The sequence below is a fragment of the Pseudorasbora parva genome, chromosome 7 (genome assembly GCF_024679245.1).
Source record: "Pseudorasbora parva isolate DD20220531a chromosome 7, ASM2467924v1, whole genome shotgun sequence".
In the NCBI taxonomy this organism is placed as follows: Eukaryota; Metazoa; Chordata; class Actinopteri; order Cypriniformes; family Gobionidae; genus Pseudorasbora; species Pseudorasbora parva.
The window spans coordinates 50,564,462-50,585,052 of NC_090178.1; the positions used below are offsets into that span (position 1 = coordinate 50,564,462).

Consider the following 20,591-nt stretch of genomic DNA (forward strand, 5'->3'; position numbering starts at 1 on the left):
AAATAGAGCCCATATTATGTCTTGCTGTTGTCTCTGGATCTACTAGAGCAGGTTTTCCCGCTTGAATGTTGATTATTTCCTCCTATTCTCCATTGTTGCGGCTCCTCTCTTCCCAGTCTGTCAGTAACTCTGTTTAGTTCCTGAAGCCCCTCCTTCTGAAAGCACACTGTGCTCTGATTGGTCAGCTGGAGCGGTGTGTTGTGTTTGGGAAATGTCCCGCCCCTTACCATAACCGCCAGTTTCAACACAGGACTGACTAACTAACTCAACCAGCCCCACATCATTATGCTGCTGCCCATTAATTATTATAATGAGGAATGTTGTGACGTTTTTGGTTCCCAAAGAAACTCGAGACTATAATGGAGGCGTTTCAGGAGCTCAGGAATCGTGAATAATCACCTGACACAGTTGCAGGCAGAATAGCTTGCCCAACCAGCCCTTGCTGCAGCAGACTGGGGTCATACTGGCCGCTGAGCACTGGGTTTGCTGGGATGTATATGTTGGGATCGGTGTTGGCAGCCTGTAGTAATCCCACAGAAGGCTGAGCGTCCGCAGAGGAGGCGAGCTGAGCCTGAGGGACGCTTTGGCCTTGTCGTCCTGAGCTGTGTGGCTCGGCTCCAGAGCTCCGCTTGGCCTTGCGGTCCGAGGGCCGAATGTGACCATGGATGTGGGTCTTGCGGTGGCCAGATGTGCGGAAGCGGAGCTCACAGAAGGGACACTTGAAGGGTTTGGAGCCGGTGTGTAAGCGCATGTGGACCTTCAGACTGCCCTTGGTGGAGAAGGACGTGTTGCACATGTGACAGCTGAACAGCTTCTGCCCTGCTAACACACACACACACACACACACACACACACACACACACACACACACACACACACACACACACACACACACACACACACACACACACACACACACAGACTTTAAAGAGGCGTGAATACAACAAGACGGAAGATTATTTGATTTAAGATTTCATTTGAGAGGTGCTTGGTTGTGCAAAAAGTACTACCAGGGTGTTGCTACGCATGTGCCATAGACTGTAATAAATATGGCCGTAGTGTCCGTGACGTCACCCGTAGGACTCCGATGAGCCGTTCTGAAGCGTACAGTAGGGGCGAGCTGGGCGTCGCCATCTTGCGAGCGAGTCATCGCACGCAGAGCCATAGAGAGAGAGAGTCGCGACAACTCCATCGAGTCCAATGGAACGTTTTTTTACAGCAATGGCGGCTCGTGGAGACTCTCAATAGTTCCCGGAAGTAGCAGCCGCGCCGTAGAGTGACAGCAGAACAGACCGTTCGTGATGCACTTTTAATAGGTAATGGGTCCTGCACACTGTGCGATTTTCAAAATCCTTTGCGAATGTCCCTTGTCAGACTGTACGAACATGATCCCCGTGTCACACTGTAAGATCTCAGTTGACACTAATGTCAGACTGCACGATAGTGAAGGCGCGCTAAAAACGGACGCGCGCAAGAAATCTCACCCGGAGCTTTATATCATCAATGAATGACGCGTTGGGTGACAGTGAGCTGCATTACACGCGGGACTGAAATGCTGGCTACAAATAAATCTCTAGCTCTCGTTTTGGTCATAGTTTGTCTTGAAAACCGGAGATATTTGACGGTCGTCGTAGGAGAAGTCACACTGCAGGATTCTGTGCCAAATCTTCTGACACTGCCAGAATTTCGTCTGAGGTAAAATTTGATCGCAGCGCTCATTAATCGGCTGCCGGTGAACATGTCAAACTACCGACCAAAGACGTCAGATTTTAGCCTAGGATCAGAGGAATCTTTTAGGATTTCCTAAATTTGTCTCAGACGGCCAAATCGTGGCCAAAATCGCACAGTGTGCACCCGGCTTAAGACGTTTAATCAGGAAGATTTTAAATTATCAGCACATCTTAATTCCGTTTCATCCATCGTTATGGAATTAGAGAAAATTGTTCTACTTTTTTATAGTTTTTTGCAAGGTATGGAAAGTGACATATTAGTTCAATATAACATGACGATGTGTTAATCAATGCATTTATTGACTATTAATTACCAAAAATCGCAGTTCTGTCACTGTGACTGACAATTTGAATTGCCCGCCAAAGCACTTCCTGGAACTATTCGAGGTCTACATGAATCACGGGACTATCAAGCCCTTTGAACTCTCTCTCTCTCTCTCTTTTTATCTCGTTTTATCAAAAACTCTAACCATATGAACAAATGGATGGCTGGCTGTGACTATGATTTGCCGTCCCTGATGATAACTGCTGACACAAGGGGATGGCTTGAGGAGGAAAACCTTATATTGTCTTTTAAAACCCCTCAACTGGATAACTTAGTCTGCTGGTAAGAAGGCCCTGTATGTGAGAAAGTGACCAATGCATGTCTTCTATCTGGAGTAACGTTATCAAGATGGACAGAATTTTTTGGAGTGGACATCTCCCCTAAAGGTAGCTGGCGGTCACTGTACAAACGCCCCATTGATAAACGGACTGGAGATTTACAATGGAGGATTGTACATGGTGCTATAGCTACGAACAGACATGTGGTGCACCTCAATCCAAATGTAGGGCCGGGGTGTCCTTTCTGTTCTGACCATGAGACTATTTTTCATCTTTTCGTGCAATGTGTACGGTTAGGTAATTTGTTTGCTTTTCTATCTCAATGGGTATCATCTTTAGGTGAAGTTTTATCTCATCAATTGTTTATTTTTGGGCCAAAATATTCTGTTAGTCAAAAAAATGTTTTGGTTTTATTGAATTTTTTGTTTGGAACTGCCAAACTTGCTATTTGGAAAACAAGAAAAAACAAGAATTTTGAAAAAGACGCTTTAGATCCTTTGATGATGTTCAAGGGTTTGGTAGCAGCAAGACTCAGGATAGAACATGCATATTACAAGTTGGTTGGGTGCTTGCCAATGTTTGTGACTACTCGGGCCATAAACGGAGTATTATGGACAGCTAATGAAAATGATGATCTGTTGTTGACTTTTTTAATGTTTTTTTTTTTTTATTTATTTTTTTATTTATTTAAAAATTGTATGAATTTTTTCCTTTGTAATTTTTGTTTTGTGTAATATATAATTTTGGTGGTAACACAGTGTACGTTTACACATAGTTTGTAAATAAAGGTAATTTCAATCTCTCTCTCTCTCTCTCTCTCTCTCTGGCTCTGATCGCGCGTTACTCCCGGATTACAGAAAATGGGCAAAAAGGTGGGATGTGGGCGGAGTTTAGATGGCGGATAAACGGCTATCCACCTGTCACTCAGTGACCACGCCCTTAATTATGCAGAACTTTAAGGCTTTATATAACGTAAACGAATGAGTTATAAAATAATTCACCCCCTCACAGTCGTCATGAGGGTCAAAATTAGCCGTATAGACCAAAACCACAATGTGTCCCAGACTGTAAACATGTGTTTTTCTGCTGTAAAGTTGGGCATTTTAACATGAGCTCAGTGAGGTTCTGCTCCTTCTGGAGCCGCTCTAGTGGCCAGTGGAGGAACTGCAGGTTAACTCACTTCAGTATCGGCTTCTGGAGCCGCTCTAGTGGCCAGTGGAGGAACTGCAGTTTAACTCACTTCAGTATCGGCTTCTGGAGCCGTTCTAGTGGCCAGTGGAGGAACTGCAGGTTAACTCACTTCAGTATCGGCTTCTGGAGCCGCTCTAGTGGCCAGTGGAGGAACTGCAGTTTAACTCACTTCAGTATCGGCTTCAGGAGAGATCGCGGGACGAGCCGCTTGGTATGTGCCTATGAAGATATTCTGAGTGGCGCATTACTACTGATATGGTGTTCTGGAGGACATTAATGCATGTTATAACACTGTGTCCTAACCAGACGTGACACAGTGACACAAGAAAACAAGAGCGTTTAACGTAAACAAGAATGTGGCTGTGGTTTTTAATCAATTTGGCTCTGATCAATAGGGCACTGTATTAGTTTTTTATTTTTTATTTGCCGTTTTATCATCCATCAGGTGAAAATCCTTTGTCAGATACCTAAGTTAGTAAGAGTAACACTTTATTTAAGGGTCCAATTCTCAATATGAACCTTATGATCATGCATATTACTATGATATTGTCTGTTTATTAGTAGAAGCTCATATTAATGCCTTATTCTGCATGACCATATTCCATATCCCCATAACACTTAACAACTCCCTTAATAGCTTTTAATAAGCAGTGATTAGGAGTTTATTGAGGCGAAAGTCAAAGTTAATCATGAGAATCAGACCCTAATCTAAAGTGTGACACCTTATTCAACAAACAGTGTGAATTGAGGTACACTGTAAAATTGATTATTATTTAAGTTGTTTTTCAATTATTGGAGTGTTTTTTATGCACATTAATTGAAATGAGCACTTGCGTCCATCGTGTAAATGTGCCAGATTTAGCCATACAGGATCATTTTCATCTGCAGTGTCTGCCAGGTGATGGTAAGAAGAAAAGAATAAGCGGGGTTGTATTTTTAACGCGATACTCCGATCTTTTTTATTTTAGTTTGTTCTGTTTGTTACTCGGGAACACATTTTGAGGTGGCGACTCGTTAATCATCGCTATTTCAAACACTATAAAAACCTGCTGCAGGTAACGGTACGAAGATTAGGGATGAGTTTAGGTCGTTTCTGAAATTAAGTTATTAAGTTACAGGGAAATGTTCATCCAATTTTTTTCTTTACCCAAATTCTCTTCTTTCTCGTTTCCAGTCTAAATATCTAACAATTCTTAAATCAAGATGCATTTACTAGATCAGTAAAACCACATGAGATATTTTGTCTTGTTTATATAAAAATAAAATTTAATAATTTAATAAAATCTAAATGAAGTGAGTTTTTGCTTAAAACAGGCAAAATGATCTGCCAATGGGGTGAGAAAAATAATCTTATTTCTGATTGAAATCTTGTTTCTTGTTTCCGTCCCAAACAGAAATAAGATTATTTTTCTCACCCCATTGGCAGATCATTTTGCCTGTTTTAAGCAAAAACTCATTTTGATTTCATTTTCAACAAAACAAGAAAAATATCTTATGTCATTTTACTGATCTAGTAAATGCATCTTGATTTAAGATATTTAGACTAGAACACACAATTACTAAGGCTGCGTTCACACTTGTCATGTGTGGTTGGATTAAAACGAACCCTGGTGCGGTTGCTCAGTTAGTGCGGTTCATTTGAACATCTGTGAACGCTTCTCTCCGAACCAAACCAGCGGACCGAGAGCGCTATAAAGACGGGTCTCGGTCCGCTTCCATACGAACTCTGGTGCGGTTCGATTGATATATGAACACAACACGGACCAAAGACATGTAGACGAACCAAAAACAGGACGTGATGTCACGAGATGAGACACACATTCAGCTGATTAATGACGTGGAAAGTTCGGTGTATCCAAAATGAGTAACGTTAACGTTAGAGGGCAAACGTGGAGCAACGAGGACATAAGTTCCTCAATATTGGGTTTCGAAAATGCTAGAAAAAAACCATAGGAAAAAAACGCACAAAAAGCATCCCTGGCTCTTCTCATCAGAGGACCTGTCGGCCATTCGTCGGCACAGAACCGCCGTCTCTTTTCTGCACAACGGAGGAAGTCCTGGAGCTGTTTTGAATGTTTTGAACATTTTATGAGCCATATGTTCACGCATTAAATGATGGCGTTTAATCCGCACACAGCGTTGTTCTGAATGTTCGGTAAGCAGCTCCTACGTCATATAAGCCGACCAATCAGGTTGTGAGCGTCTCCCTGTGCCTTTGGTTCAGTAACTTTAGGTTCGCTGTTATAAATGCCAGTGTGAACGCTAAGCGGACCAGGACTATATGTTCTGTTTTTGTTTTTTGGTCCGGACCGAACGAACCGAACTACAAGCCTAAGTAAGAAGAGCACTGTTTGCAGTGAGGCGGTGTGCAAGCAGCCGCACATGCTCTCAAACGATCTCCAGCAGGAATATAAACTCAACTCATGAGCAAAACCCACCTGAGTGTGTCTTCACATGGCAGTCCAGTGTGGATTTCACTGTGAAACTCTTCCCGCACTCATCACACTTGTACGGTTTCTCGCCTGTATGTATCCGGATGTGTCTGAAAGATGAACAATGTGTGCTCTGGGCTAATGCTGGGACTCAGATATACAGGTAGACAGAGATATCGAATGTTGACATTAAACATCAGGGCACGGTTTTTCCACAAAATTAATCTGGATCAAATTAATCCAGATTTAGAAATTCCATGTTTTGCATGTTTCCCATCTTACTTTTATGCCAGCTTCTTAACCCCTTAACCTGTTAACTATCACCATCCCACAGGTGGGACGCTTGCCGCTCTTTTTTTGACTGCCTTTTATCTGTATCCTATATTTTAGTAATCATCATAAATTAGGGATCATTCGAAAGCTTACGGACTCAAAATTCATCCTGTGCAAACCGTTTTTCCCAATTTTTTTTCCATTTTTCCCAAATCCTGGGACAGAAATGTACAGGAAAATGCATCAAAAAAACAATTAATGGAATGTGGATGACATCCGGTGGCTATTTTTGGTACAGCGCTCTAAACGAAACTTAAATTTTTATGATTTCAACTTCAAATTTGGAACACAACTTGGTTAGACATTTGACTTTGATTTTACATGCAATTCCAAAGTACTTTTTTGTGTGTAAAATATACTATATAATATATATTTAGTATAGTATTTTTCATTCAAATAAACGTCCATAACTTGTTCATACTTTCATATTTTGAATTGCTTTCACATCAGTGTTTTCTTTAAAACAAGACCAAACTGAGGTTTATATTCCAATGCATTCTTCAAGTTCAAGTTGAGTTCAAGTTCAAGTTGAATTACAGCCATTTAAGTTTAAGTTTAGTGCATTTTCATGTCTATTCTCAAAAGGGGGGTGAAAGTTAAAGGGTTAAAGGAACATACGATTGGATCACTGTGATCCAAATACCAAATTTCAGGATTACTAAATCCAGTTTAGAGATTGAAAAATCACAGCTGAATCCACCCTTCTGATGGGATCAGGATAATCCAGATTTTTGGATCAAACAGATCCCAAAACGAGTTTAAAGTTTTGAAAAACCCAAAGGGAAGGTTTAATCCAGACTAAATGTAGGACCGGATTACATGCTCGGATCTAAATTCGGAATTTCCACACTGCAAAAATGCTCTTCTTACTGCTCTTCTTACTCAGTATTTTTGTCTTGTTTCTAGTTCAAATATCAACAAATTCTTACATTAAGAAACATTTACTAGACAAGCAAAAGTTTTTGTCTTGTTTTAGGAAAAAATAACTTAAAATGAAGAGAGTTTTTGCTTAAAATAAGATAAATAATCCGCCAATGGGGTGAGAAAAATAATCTTAATTCAAACAAAAAACAAGATTATTTTTCTCACCCCATTGGCAGATTATTTATCTTATTTTAAGCAAAAACTCTCTTCATTTTGAGTTATTTTTCCCAAAACGAGACAATAACTTTCACTCGTCTAGTAAATGTTTCTTAATGTAAGATTTTTTTGATATTTGGACTTAAAACAAGATAAAAATACTAATTAAGAAGAGCATTTTTTGCAGTGCAAGATTTGACTCAATCCGTGATCTGCGATCCCAGCGGATTACTTCTGAAGAACTGTGCCCAGATGATAAGAGGTGAGCTGTAGGATGGTTACCTGACCAGGTCGCTGGGCTTCTTGAAGCTCTTTGGGCAGTACTGGCAGCGGTTGGCAAACTTGGGCTCTATGCTGAGCTCAACACACTTATCTTTAACTTCACTGATGCGGTCTCGCTCTGCGGCCGTCTGGGCCAGAACCTTCTCCGACAGAGAGGCTCCATCTCGGGGGTCCCTCTTGGCCAGCTCCGCCGTCTGCTCCTCAGTGAGTGTAATGATCCCACTGCGGCTCCTCTTCAGCCCACAGCGCTCCGAGCCTTCATCCTCATCGCCGGCCTCCTCGCTTTCCACAACTACAGACATCAGGCACATGGAAACTTTAGGTTCTCCTGTTTAAAAGGATATATGGCACTTTAAAGCGATAGTTCAGCCATAAATGAGCCTGTGATGTTTATCTGCAGGGCATCATGGGTGTGTGTGTTTCTTCAGGAGAACACAAATGAAGATTTTTAACTCAGCCGTTGCTCGTATAATGCATGTTAATGGGGTGTATTTCTATGAGAGTAAAACACACAGATATACGAGTCCATATTAAACCCTGAGGCTCACGGAGACACACTGATGTCTGAAGACACGAAACGATCGCTTTCTGCCAGAAACACAACAGTATTTGTGTTATTTTATACCTCATATCAGACGAATCTCATCTAGTGTTCCCAGCGCCATTACTTCCTCCAGAGAAGGTCAAAATACCGCTGCGATCATAGATATATTTATAGATGCCTCATTAGTGCCATCGCAGATCAGTCGAATGAGGAATCTATAAATATATCTACGATCGCAGCGGTATTTTGACCTTCTCTGGAGGAAGTAATGGCGCTGGGAACACTAGATGAGATTCGTCTGATATGAGGTATAAAATAACCCAAATACTGTTGTGTTTCTGGCAGAAAGCGATCGTTTCGTGTCTCAAAGGTGTCCTAGAATGAAAAATGTAATTAACCTTGAAGGTCAAAATACAGATCATAGATACACTGTAAAAAATGCTCTTCTTATTAAGTATTTTTTTTCTTTTTTCCAGTCTAAATATCTAAATATTCTTAAATCAGCAGTTGCAGTTTACATTACTTCAGTATCTGCTTCAGGAGAGATCGCGGGAGGAGCCGCTTGGTCAGTACCTTTGGGACCTACAGCATGCTGGAGCTTCATGTGTTTCCTGCGCAGGATGACGGTGCGGAAGCTTTCCTCACACACAGAGCACTTGAAGGGTTTGGTGTTCAGGTGGATGATCATGTGCCGGTTCAGACTGCCGTTCGTGGTGAAGCAGGTGTCACACACACTGCATTTATAAGGCTTCACTCCTAAAAGAGAGCAAGAGCAACAGCCACAGATGAGCGGGTTTCAGATCGGATCTTAAACTAGGGCTGTCAATCGATTAAAATAGTTAATCGGGATTAATCGCATGATTGCCTCGAGTTAACACGGGATTACTTTGCAACTTAAAGGACAACTCTGGTGAGAAATGCCCCTAGGGGTAATGTACAGATGGTCAGCGAGTAGATTGTTCTCTGGGATGCGTTTTCTTTAAGATCGAATATAAAGAGTTTTATCTCTAAACACAGATTAGCTTAAAACGCTGGTGTATAGGATAAGTCAAATTAAACCGCTAGTTAATACCACTAACAGCTCAAAATATCCTCACACTAACACGGCAGCATAATGAGGGTCCCTACACGCAAACCGAGGCACTGAGAACTTTATAAGAGGACAAACAGTTTAATAAGAAGATACTTTATAAAGACAGTACATTAGGCGTTTACAGACGGCAGCCATCTTGGAGAACAGTCTCGACGAGTCGAGCCACGAACGCTGTGCTAAGAGATGAACTGTGACTTGGAATATCATATGGTCCGTTGTTTCCGGAAGAAAGCACTGAACGCAGTAGAGAAAATAAATAAATACAAATAAAAATGTCCATGTAATTAGATTTCACAAACTTAATTCGAATCGACCAGCTCACTTAGCACAGCGCTCGTGGCTCGAGTCATCGAGATGGCTGCCGTCTGTAAACGCGTAATGTATCTTTATAAAGTATCTTCTTATTAAACTGTTTCAATAAAAAAGTTCTCAGTGCTGCAGGTGAGATATAATGTGGACAACTATAATTTTTGTCAGGCTAAATACTGATGATTGATCAATTAAACCTTTATCTAAACCTCTCTACTTAACCGTCAGACTCGCACATCCGTCATGTTTGTAGTTTTTTAACACTTTTTATCCGTGTTTGTAGTTCTAATCGAATCCTCATCCAACTCACGATGGGTTGTGGGTAATATGGGAGTGTGTGTCGATCCGCACTTCAAATTCTGACCCGAAATTGTAAACCATCCGGGTATCTTTGGAACGCTCTTCAGCATACTACGATTTAGGACCTACTAATTCTATTTTCGAGTACTATTTAGTATGGATAGTATGCGAATTGGGACGGAGGGCAAGTGTCTGCAGGCTCACCTGTGTGTGTGTTCAGGTGTGATTTGAGCACTCCAGCGGAGACGAAGCTCCTCCCACAGAGGTTACAGCAATATGGCTTCTCTCCGGTGTGAGAGCGCACGTGCTGCTTCAGGTGACTCGACTTCTTAAAGCCCTTATCACACACACTGCACCTGAGAAACAACACAACCATCACATTACTGCACAAACACACACACAAACTGCACCTGAGAAACAACACACACATCACTGCACAAACTGAGCCAAATGCATACGAGGCCTGCGAGTTTAACAAGATATCGGCACACGATACAGAAGAAATAATACAGTTAGCAACCAAATTAACATTTGGATTTGTGCAGAATTAGAGAGATCATTTGGATTATTTCATTTGAAAGCCACATTTCTAGCATCTGTAAAACCGCATTCTACCATCTTAAAAATATATCTAAATTACGGCACATGCTCTCAATGCCAAATGCTGAACAGTTAGTACATGCGTTCATGAGCTCAAGGCTAGATTATTGTAATGCTCTACTGGGTGGTTGCCCTGCTCGCTTAATAAACAAACTCCAGCTGGTCCAAAACGCAGCAGCTAGAGTTCTTACTAGAACCAGGAAGTATGATCATATTAGTCCAGTTCTGTCAACACTGCACTGGCTCCCTATTAAACATCACATACATTTTGAAATCCTGCTTATTATGTCACATACATGCCAGGCTCTCACGTCACGGTATCACAGCGCACACTCTCACCTGAGTTCTGATCACCATCACCTGCAGCCAATCATCATCACAATCATCACGAGCACAAAAGCCACACACACATAGTCGGTCACTGTCCGGTCTCGTTTGCACTAGGTACTATATCCCTGCTGCTTACCTAAAGACTCCCACGAAGCAAGTTACCTGTCTCCAGTGCCTTCCATCGTTCTTCAAGTCTCCATCGTTCTCCAGCGTCTCGTGTGTGTGTGTTCAGTGTTCTCCAGCATTCATCTCCTCGAAGTCTCCATCGTCTGTCTGCCTCTTCACCCTGTTTATCATCACCCAGGACCACTCATCTGCACCTCTCCACTACAGTCAAGTTTACTCTCTATACTGGTTGCTTAAATAAACGATATCACTTACCTCTGTACCATAACAGAAGACCGGACCACAACATCGAGCACCAGTATGAGCCACTCAGACCCCATCCAAGAACTGGTGAATGCCGTGCACCGAAAATTATCCTCCGCTTCACCATCACTGGCAATCACTTCCGCATCCACCAGCACCTCTTCTTCAGCACCCCTGTACGCCAGTCCCATGGCCAAGCCAGCGCCCTTCTCTGGTTCGGCGGAGAACTGCAACGGATTCCTTCTACAGTGCTCACTGGTCCTGGAGATGCAACCGCAACTCTATCCAGACGATCGATCCCAGGTAGCATTTATTGTTTCTCAATTGAATGGCAAGGCCTTACGCTGGATGGAAACTTTGTATGCACAGAATAACCCGATCTTACAGTCCAAGTCCAGTTTCGTGGCCCACTTCAAGGATGTGTTCGGAAAACCTGCCTGGGATGCGTCAATTGGTGAGAAGATGTATCATTTGAAACAAAATAATATGTCAGTACATGAGTATGCCCTGCAGTTTCGGACCCTGGCCGCTGCTAGCGGATGGAACGAATAGTCGTTGTTGACCACCTATTGCCAGGGACTGGATCCCCGTGGGCGGTGGCATCTTGGTGCATACGAGGATACCATTGGGCTCGAACGCTTCATCCAGTTATCCATCCGCTTCGCCACTCATATGCAGTCATGTCTCGAAGATCACCAGGGATCCGTCAGCCCTCCAGAACCAGTATTCCAGCCCATGCAAGTTGATAACAATCGTCTGACCCCAGTAGAGCGGCAGTGACAGCTTGGGAACAGATTGTGTCTGTATTGTGGATCGCCAGATCATTTCATCGCCAAGTGTCCCACTCGTCCTCCTCGTCCCTTGGTGATTGTAATCCAGCCATCTGAGTATAAGAGTCAACCGTTAACCACTGTTGTGAACCTCATTACTGCCGATGTCTCTGCTCTCCTCGACTCCGGTTCCGCAGGGAATTTCATCTTTGGCGCCCTCTGCCGTCAGCTCAAGCTCAAGACGACTCACAACCCGTCCATCTACCAGGTCAAATCCATAACGGGAAGACCATTGAGTCGGAGGCAGGTTCGCTCCATTGCCGGTCCCGTTCAACTTCAAGTGGGAATTCTGCATGTTGAACAGATTCATCAACTGGTCCTGGAGGAATCCACCGCTGACGTGATCCTAGGCCGCCCATGGCTCGAACAGCATAACCCCGCCATCTCTTGGAAGTCTGGTGAGGTCCTAAAGTGGGGCGAGTGCTGTTTCTCCAGTTGTTTATCTGCTCTGCCAGTTTCGTCCAAGTCTCGTCCTAGCAAGATTCCAGTGTTTGCCACTTCCATTGAGAGTCCCATTGAACAACGGTCTGTGGAGATTCCCTCATGTTACGCCCCCTTTAGCAATGTGATCTGTCCTCACCGGGCTTCCAAGTTGCCTCCACATTGGCCATGGGACTGCACAATCGATCTGCTTCCGGGTGAGCCAGTGCCCAAGGGGACAATCTATCCCCTCTCCCTGCCGGAGAAGAAGGCCATGGAAGAATACATCCAGGAAGCACTCGAACAAGGTTACACCAGGCCTTCAACATCCCCTGCTGCGCACAGTTTCTTCTTCGTGGCCAAGAAGGACAGAGGCTTGCAGCCCTGCATTGACTATCGGGCTCTCAACAAAATAACCGTCAAGTTCCGTTACCCCCTTCCAGTGTTTCCCACACATAGACTAATTTGTGGCGGACCACCACAGAATCAACACCGGCTGCCACATTTTTACGCTCTTTCCTTAGTTCTCTCTCCGCCCTTTTGCCCTCTTACTCACTCGCTTCCTCACTCACTCACACACACTCGGTGCGTTGCATTCAACCGTAAATCTTAAAGAAGTTTTATTGCATTTTGGCGCATTTAGCGTGACATAGCTTTTAAAACCAGAGCAGTTGAATAATGCCTTCATCACGCGGCAGCGCGCGGTCAGGGCGCTCATTATAGTTCTAAACAAACCAGCGCGGTGTCAATCAATACAGACCAGTGTTTCCCAACCGGGATCCCGAGTAAAAGGTGCCAGCACGCACTTGCACCGCGGTTCATCTCATATCTGAGGACGCATCTTTAATATGGGTTGTAACTTGAAAATAATGTTTTATGTATGTTTCTGTCAATGCATACACATACTGACTCCTCAGTTATACACCAACAGCGATAATAAAAGAAAAACGTGGGCAAAACGGTCTCTCTTTGTAAACTTTGTTCAATGCATGCAAGTGCTGCCGTAAGTCCGAATATGAGCAGTCATTTTCACCGTCATCACCCGCGTGTAGCCAGAAGACGCGAATGAGAAGATCTTTCTCTGTGCACTCGTCTCAAAGCATGCACATATTGGGTTATCTTTCAAATCCTGTGCTTGAACGGAAAAACTCACACAAAAAGTATGTCAAAATGTCATAGCCTATTCTGTATATGCTTTAAGTGAACTTTATACAGAAAATACGACGACTATCCTTGGGTCTTAAAGGGTGAGTAGCCTTTACTGCTGTCTGTTTAATGTCAAACAAAAGTTAAAGACATCACTTACTGCTCTTGACTGAATAGCTTTTGTAAGTTTAATTAAGGATTCATTTTTTTATTTAAACAGTTAAATATGCTGTTATTTTACATTTGATTACTTTATTCCATTTCTCTACCTAAAAACTAATGTTAGACCTACCTGAAAAATCTGAAAAGCATTGTTTATTTTATTCTTATCTTTGCTTAATAGTATTTATTTGTGCTGCTGCTTGTATTTAAGTTATTTGTTCTTATTTTCTTTATTTTCATTTGACAGTAGTCCTTTTTCCCCTGAACATAGCAAATACCGAACTGTACTGAAACCGTGAACCTAAAACCGTGATACAAAGCGAACCGTGAGCAATCTGTACAGTTACACCTCGAGTGTAACTTATGCGAGGGGGTGCCAAGGAATTTTGAAAAATTTCAAAGGGTGCCATGACTGAAAAAAGCTTGGGAAACACTGCAATAGACCACAGCTTCACTATACAGGTATTTGCAGCAATTTTTGATAAACAGTACAGCATAGTGTGCATTGATTACATCAACCGCTTTCACAGTGTCATTTTAAAATGGAGAGTGATGGAGATGCAACATTGTAATGTTATGCTTTTGTATTTAGCCCTGAGATATAGGTTAAAATAGAGAAATCCAATGCAAAGAGGCCAATTAGTCATTTTGTGGCCGGAAAAATAATATAAATAATAAATTATGATGCCATTACCCACAAAGTGCCTGTATGGCTCTTTAATAAATAATAGTCAAGTTGCTTAAAATATTGCAGATCATAGCTGCGTAATTTTAAAACGTTAAACTACGCCCCCGAGCTCTACCTAAATGCAGATAAGTGCTCCTTCCATCAGCCCTCAGTGCAGTTCCTTGGGTACAACATCGATCGCAGTGGCATCCGGATGGACGAGAGGAAGGTGGATGCCATAAGGTTCTGGCCCACTCCATCCACCATCAAAGAGCTACAAAGATTCCTTGGGTTTGCAAACTTCTACAGATGATTTATCAAGAATTACAGCATCATATCCGGTCCAATCACTCATCTCCTACGCAGTAAGCCCAAGTCTCTGTCCTGGAACCACGCAGCCACGAAGGCATTCCAAGACATCAAAGAAGCCTTCACCACCGCTCCCCTCCTGGTCCATCCTGATCCGACCAAGCCCTTCATCGTCGAGGTCGCTGCTTCCACCACCGGAGCGGGAGCAGTGTTGTCCCAACAGCAGGGGACGCCGAGTCGGCTCCACCAGTGCCTTCTTCTCCCGGAAGTTCAACCCGGCGGAAGTAAACTACAACATCGGGAATAGAGAGCTACTGGCCATCAAGCTCACCCTGGAAGAGTGGAGGCATTAGTTGGAGGGATCCCAACACCCATTTGTAGTCTTGACTGACCACAAGAACCTTGAGTGCCTGAGAGACGCCAAGCGATTAAACCCTCGTCAAGACCGGTGGGCTCTTTTCTTCACAAGGTTTAACTTCTCTATTTCCTATCATCCTGGGTCCAAGAATGTAAAGGCAGATGCCCTGTCCATCTAGTGATTGTACCTCCATGGTGCAGAGGAACTTCCAGAGAGGTCAGAACCCATCCTGCAAGAAAATATATTTGTCAACCTCATCGCCTGGTCAGAAGAGACCCTGCTCTCCCCCAGTGTCTCCACCAACACTCCGCGGGGTTGTCCCCCAGGGTCACAGTACATCTCACGGATACGATGCACTCCACTCATCAACTCCGCTCACACGTCATTGAGCACTGGCCACCCAGGCGTCAATGAAACCCTCTTGCTGCTACGCGTCCGCTTCTGGTGGCCCAACATGGCGGCGGACGTAAGAAGGTACGTGAGAGGGTGTCGGGAGTGTGCCATCTCCAAGAGTCCCCGGCACCTCCCTACCGGTAAGCTCCTTCCTCTGCCCGTTCCCAACCGACCATGGTCACACCTTGGGGTGGACTTCATAACTGATCTACCTGTGTCCGATGGCTATACATGCATCCTAGTTGTTGTGGATAGATTCTCCAAGTCATGTCGTCTAATTACTCTGAAAGATCTGCCTACGGCCATGGAGACGGCCGAAATAATGTTTAATGTCGTTTTCAGATATTACGGAATTCCAGAGGATATCGTGTCGGACCGTGGACCAGAGTTCATCTCCCGGGTATGGAAAGCCTTTCTATTACTCCTAGGTGTGACTGTGAGCCTCTCCTCTGGATACCACCCACAGACCAACGGGCAGACGGAGAGGAGATCAGCAGGTTCCTCCGTACCTTCTGTCATGGTCACCAGAACTCCTGGAGCTCCTAGGATGGGCCGAGTACGCCCAAAACTCTCTCCGTCAGGCCTCCACTGGACTCACACCATTCCAGTGCGTACTTGGGTATCAACCCCCATTGTTCCCCTGGTCGTCCCTGCAGTTGATTACTGGTTCCGGGAGAGCGAGAGGGTCTGGGAAGAAACTGATCATCAACACCAGGGACATCAGGCTGCGTCTGCAATGCAGGAAGCTCAGTCTCAGGTTCATTGGCCCCTATACAGTCGTGAAGCAGATCAACCCGGTCACCTACCAGCTTCACCTCCCACCTGAGCTCAGAATCCACCCCACATTCCACGTATCCTTGCTCAAGCCTCACTATCCTTCTGTTTCTCCCTCCACAGAGCCTGGTGTAGATGAGAAGAGCCCCCTCCCACTCATCGTAGAGGAAGGCACCGCCAACGAGGTGAAGGAGATCTTGGACTCCCGGAGTCGTGGTGGTCTTCTGGAATACCTGGTGGACTGGGAGGGCTATGGTCCAGAGGAATGCTCATGGGTACCTAGAAATGACATCCTTGATCCTAACCTTCCATGCCTCTCATCCCAACAGACCTGCACCCCGAGGTAGAGGCCGACCACCACGGCGGGGTCCGTGGCCCTCAGGAGCGGCCCGTGTAGGAGGGGGGTAATGTCACAGACACACCAGGCTCTCACGTCACAGCTTCACAGCGCACACCCTCACCTGAGTTCTGATCACCATCACCTGCAGCCAATCATTACCACAATCACCACCAGCACAAAAGCCACACACACACAGTCAGTCACTGTCTACCTAAGGACTCCCGCGTAGCAAGTTACCCATCTCCAGTGTCTTCCTCAAGTCTCTATCGTTCTCCAGCGTCTCGTGTGTGTGTTCAGTGTTCTCCAGCGTTTATCTCCTCGAAGTCTCCATCGTCTGTCTGCCTCTTCACCCTGTTTATCATCACCCAGGACCACTCATCTGCACCTCTCCACTACAGTCAAGATTACTCTCTATACTGGTTGCTCAAATAAACGATATCACCATCTCTGTCTCCGTAGCTCTGTACCATAACATATTACTAACTAAGCACTAAATGGTTCAGCTTTAATTAGTATAATAAGTTAATTTTCTCCTCTAAGTGAGTAGGACGGCAGCCTTTTAGTGTGTGAGTGATGTGAACTTACTGATAAACTCTCTTGTTGATCTCATCCTCATCCTGGAAGTCTTGTGTCTGGATAGACAGCTGTAGCTCTCCTTGACTCGCCTCCTGCAATAAACCACTCGTCTACACACACACACACACACACACACACACACACACACACACACACACACACACACACACACACACACACACACACACACACACACACACACAGACACACACAGACACACACAGACACACACACACACACAGACATCATTTCATGCATCTGTTTTCTGTAGGTTTAATATAATTTCATTTTAGTGTGTGTATACCTCAGTGTGTGTTACATTCAGCAGGTTAGGAGTGTGTGTGTATACCTCAGTGTGTGTTACATTCAGCAGGTTAGGAGTGTGTGTGTATACCTCAGTGTGCGTTACATTCAGCAGGTTAGGAGTGTGTGTGTGAATACCTCAGTGTGTGTTACGCTCAGCAGGTTCGGAGTGTGTGTTTGTACCTCAGTGTGTGTTACGCTCAGCAGGTTCGGAGTGTGTGTTTGTACCTCAGTGTGTGTTACGCTCAGCAGGTTCGGAGTGTGTGTGAGTACCTCAGTGTGTGTTACGCTCAGCAGATTGGGAGTGTGGTAGCTGGTGGTCAAGGCTTGTGACTCCAGTGTGCTTGAGTCCTGAAGTTGCTGGACTGTAGAGAAATGTGCCTGCTGGGTAAATCCCTCAGATATAGTGAAAGCTGTAACAGAGAACACACGCACACACACACACACACACACACACACACACACACACACACACACACACACACACACACACACACACACACACACACACACACACACACACACACACACACACACACACACACACACACACACACACACACACACACACACACACACACACACACACATTTTAAAATCTGGGTACCTTAAATACATACCTTTGTGTGCAGGACCGTAACCATTGGGGAACACAAGTCTCCACAATAATCATGGCCAGTCAAAACAAAGAAGGGTGTGTGTGTGTGTGTGTGTATGTGTGTGTGTGGGCATGTTTTTGTGACATATGAGGACACAAATGTGTATAATGCCATGGGTATGACACAGGTATTACAGGAGAGGGTGAAATATGAGGACATTACCCATGGCCCCACTTTACAAAAGGCTTATAAATCACACAGGAGGAGTTTTTATGAGAAAGTAAAAATGCAGAATGTTTCCTGTGATGGGTAGGTTTAGGGGCAGTGTGTGTGTGTGTGATGGGTAGGTTTAGGGGCAGTGTGTGTGTGTGATGGGTAGGTTTAGGGGCTGTGTGTGTGTGTGTGTGATGGGTAGGTTTAGGAGCAGTGTAAGGGGATAGAAAATACGGTTTGTACAGTATAAAAACCATTACGCCTATGGAGAGTCCCCATATGTCACAAAAACAAACGTGTGTGTGTGTGTGTGTGTGTGTGTGTGTGTGTGTGTGTGTGTGTGTGTGTGTGTGTGTGTGTGTGTGACCTTGGGTCATAGCAGGCTGTTCAAAGGTCGGCTGAGGCGTCTCAAACTGGCTCATGTGTTCCGGGAGAGCGTGCTGCCCACTCACAAACGCTTCTGCGGACACATACATTAATTTATTTTTCCCATCTTCCCATTTAAATTAAGGGTAACACTTTAGTTTAGGGTCTCAATATGAACTAGTGTCTTATTATCATGCTTATCACTATGATATTGTCTGTGAAGGTGAACAGTGTGAGAATATCAGATGTGTATCAGTGTATTGGATCCGTGCATTCGGCCTTAAAGTGACAGCAGCTTTATAAAGAGCTTTGTAACTTTTCTACAAGTATTTAAATGAGTTTAAGTTAGTCGTCTGCTAGTGTGTCAGATGGAGCGTCACTGACTGGCTTAAACCATGATGGCATAATGTGCATTTATACAACTTTAATACAATAATGTGGTACTAAAATAATTTGATACTTAAGTACTTTTGAAAACAAATACGTCTGTACTTTTACTCCAGTAAAAATCAGTTTTTACAACATTCACTTGTAACGGAGTAATATTTGACCAGCAGTACTTTTACTTTTACTCTAGTAATGAAGTTGTGTACTTTGTTCACCTCTGTTGTTTTCCAGAAGTTGTACATTGACTCTCACCTGATTCCTGCAGTGCATCTTCCCCCAGTGCCGAGGGCAGCGCCACCTGCTGGCCGTCTCCGCCCACCTCCAGCATGCTCTGGGTCCCTGATCCCACCACAGCTGAGCCATCTGAGCCCTGCTGCTGCAGCTGCTGAGCCAGCTCATACCTGAGGACAAGCACACCTTAGCATCGCTACGCTACTGAGATCTCATCCTTATCATATCAATACACACACGTGGTGCTGAAGCGAGACTTCACTTTAGTTTTATTACTGATTAAATAACATATCATTATATATCATATACATCACCGATCAGGCATTATGACATTATGACCGGTGAAGTGAATAACACTGATGATCTCTTCCTCACGGCTCCTGTTAGTGGGTGGGATATATTAGGCAGCAAGTGAACATTTCGTCCTCAGAGTTGATGTGTGTGAAGCAGGAGAAATGGGCAAGCGTAAGGATTTGAGCGAGTTTGGCCAGATTGTGACGGCTAGACGACTGGGTCAGAGCATCTCCAAAACTGCAGCTCTTGTGGGCTGTTCCCGGTCTGCAGTGGTCAGTATCTATCAAAAGTGCTCCAAGGAAGGACCAGTGGAGAACCGGCCACAGGGTCATGGGCGGCCAAGGCTCATTGATGACCGTGGGGAGCGAAGGCTGGCCCGTGGGGTCCGATCAAACAGACGAGCTACTGGAGCTCAAACTGCTCCAGAAGTTAATGCTGGTTCTGATAGAAAGCTGTCAGAATACACAGAGCAGCTCAGTTTGAGGCGTATGGACCAGTCAGGGTGACCTCTGACCCCTGACCCCGCCGAAAGCACCAACAGTGGCACGTGAGCATCAGAACTGGACCACGGAGCAATGGAAGAAGGTGGCCTGGTCTGAGGAATCACGTGTTCTTTTACATCACGTGGATGGCCGGGTGTGTGTGTGTGGCTTACCTGGGGAACACATGGCCCCAGGATGCACTATGGGAAGAAGGCGAGCCGGCGGAGGCAGTGTGATGCTTTGGCCAATGTTCTGCTGGGAAACCTTGGGTCCTCCATCCATGTGGATGTTCCTTTGACACGCTCCACCTACCTAAGCATTGCTGAGACCATGTTCAGCCTTTCATGGAAACGGTATTCTGGTGGCTGTGGCTCTTCCAGCAGGATAATGCTCCTGACACAAAGCACAAATGCTTCAGGAATGGTTTGAGGAGAACAACAACCGGTTTGAGGCGTCGACTCTGCCTCCAGATTCCCCAGATCTCAATCCAATCGAGCATCTGTGGGATGAGGCGAACAAACAAGTCCACTTACAGGACTTAAAGG

At 44.6% G+C, this 20,591-nt stretch overlaps 1 protein-coding gene across 2 annotated transcripts in view; it reads right to left on the reverse strand.

Annotated features, from left to right (window-relative positions):
• Nucleotides 1–326: 326 nt before the first annotated feature.
• LOC137083453 (zinc finger protein 236-like) overlaps nt 327–20,591 on the reverse strand; it is a 77,262-nt gene continuing 56,997 nt past the window's right edge. The window contains exons 14-22 of one of the 2 annotated variants that reach the window (XM_067449404.1): nt 19,292–19,440; nt 18,654–18,746; nt 17,748–17,887; nt 17,181–17,281; nt 10,102–10,253; nt 8,769–8,951; nt 7,652–7,943; nt 5,963–6,066; nt 327–822 (exon numbers count right to left, since the gene is read on the reverse strand). In XM_067449404.1, the coding sequence (XP_067305505.1) occupies nt 371–822; nt 5,963–6,066; nt 7,652–7,943; nt 8,769–8,951; nt 10,102–10,253; nt 17,181–17,281; nt 17,748–17,887; nt 18,654–18,746; nt 19,292–19,440 (1,666 nt within the window). In that variant the 3' untranslated portion in view covers nt 327–370. The remainder of the gene's footprint in view (nt 823–5,962; nt 6,067–7,651; nt 7,944–8,768; nt 8,952–10,101; nt 10,254–17,180; nt 17,282–17,747; nt 17,888–18,653; nt 18,747–19,291; nt 19,441–20,591) is intronic. The other variant, XM_067449405.1, reaches the window with a different exon arrangement.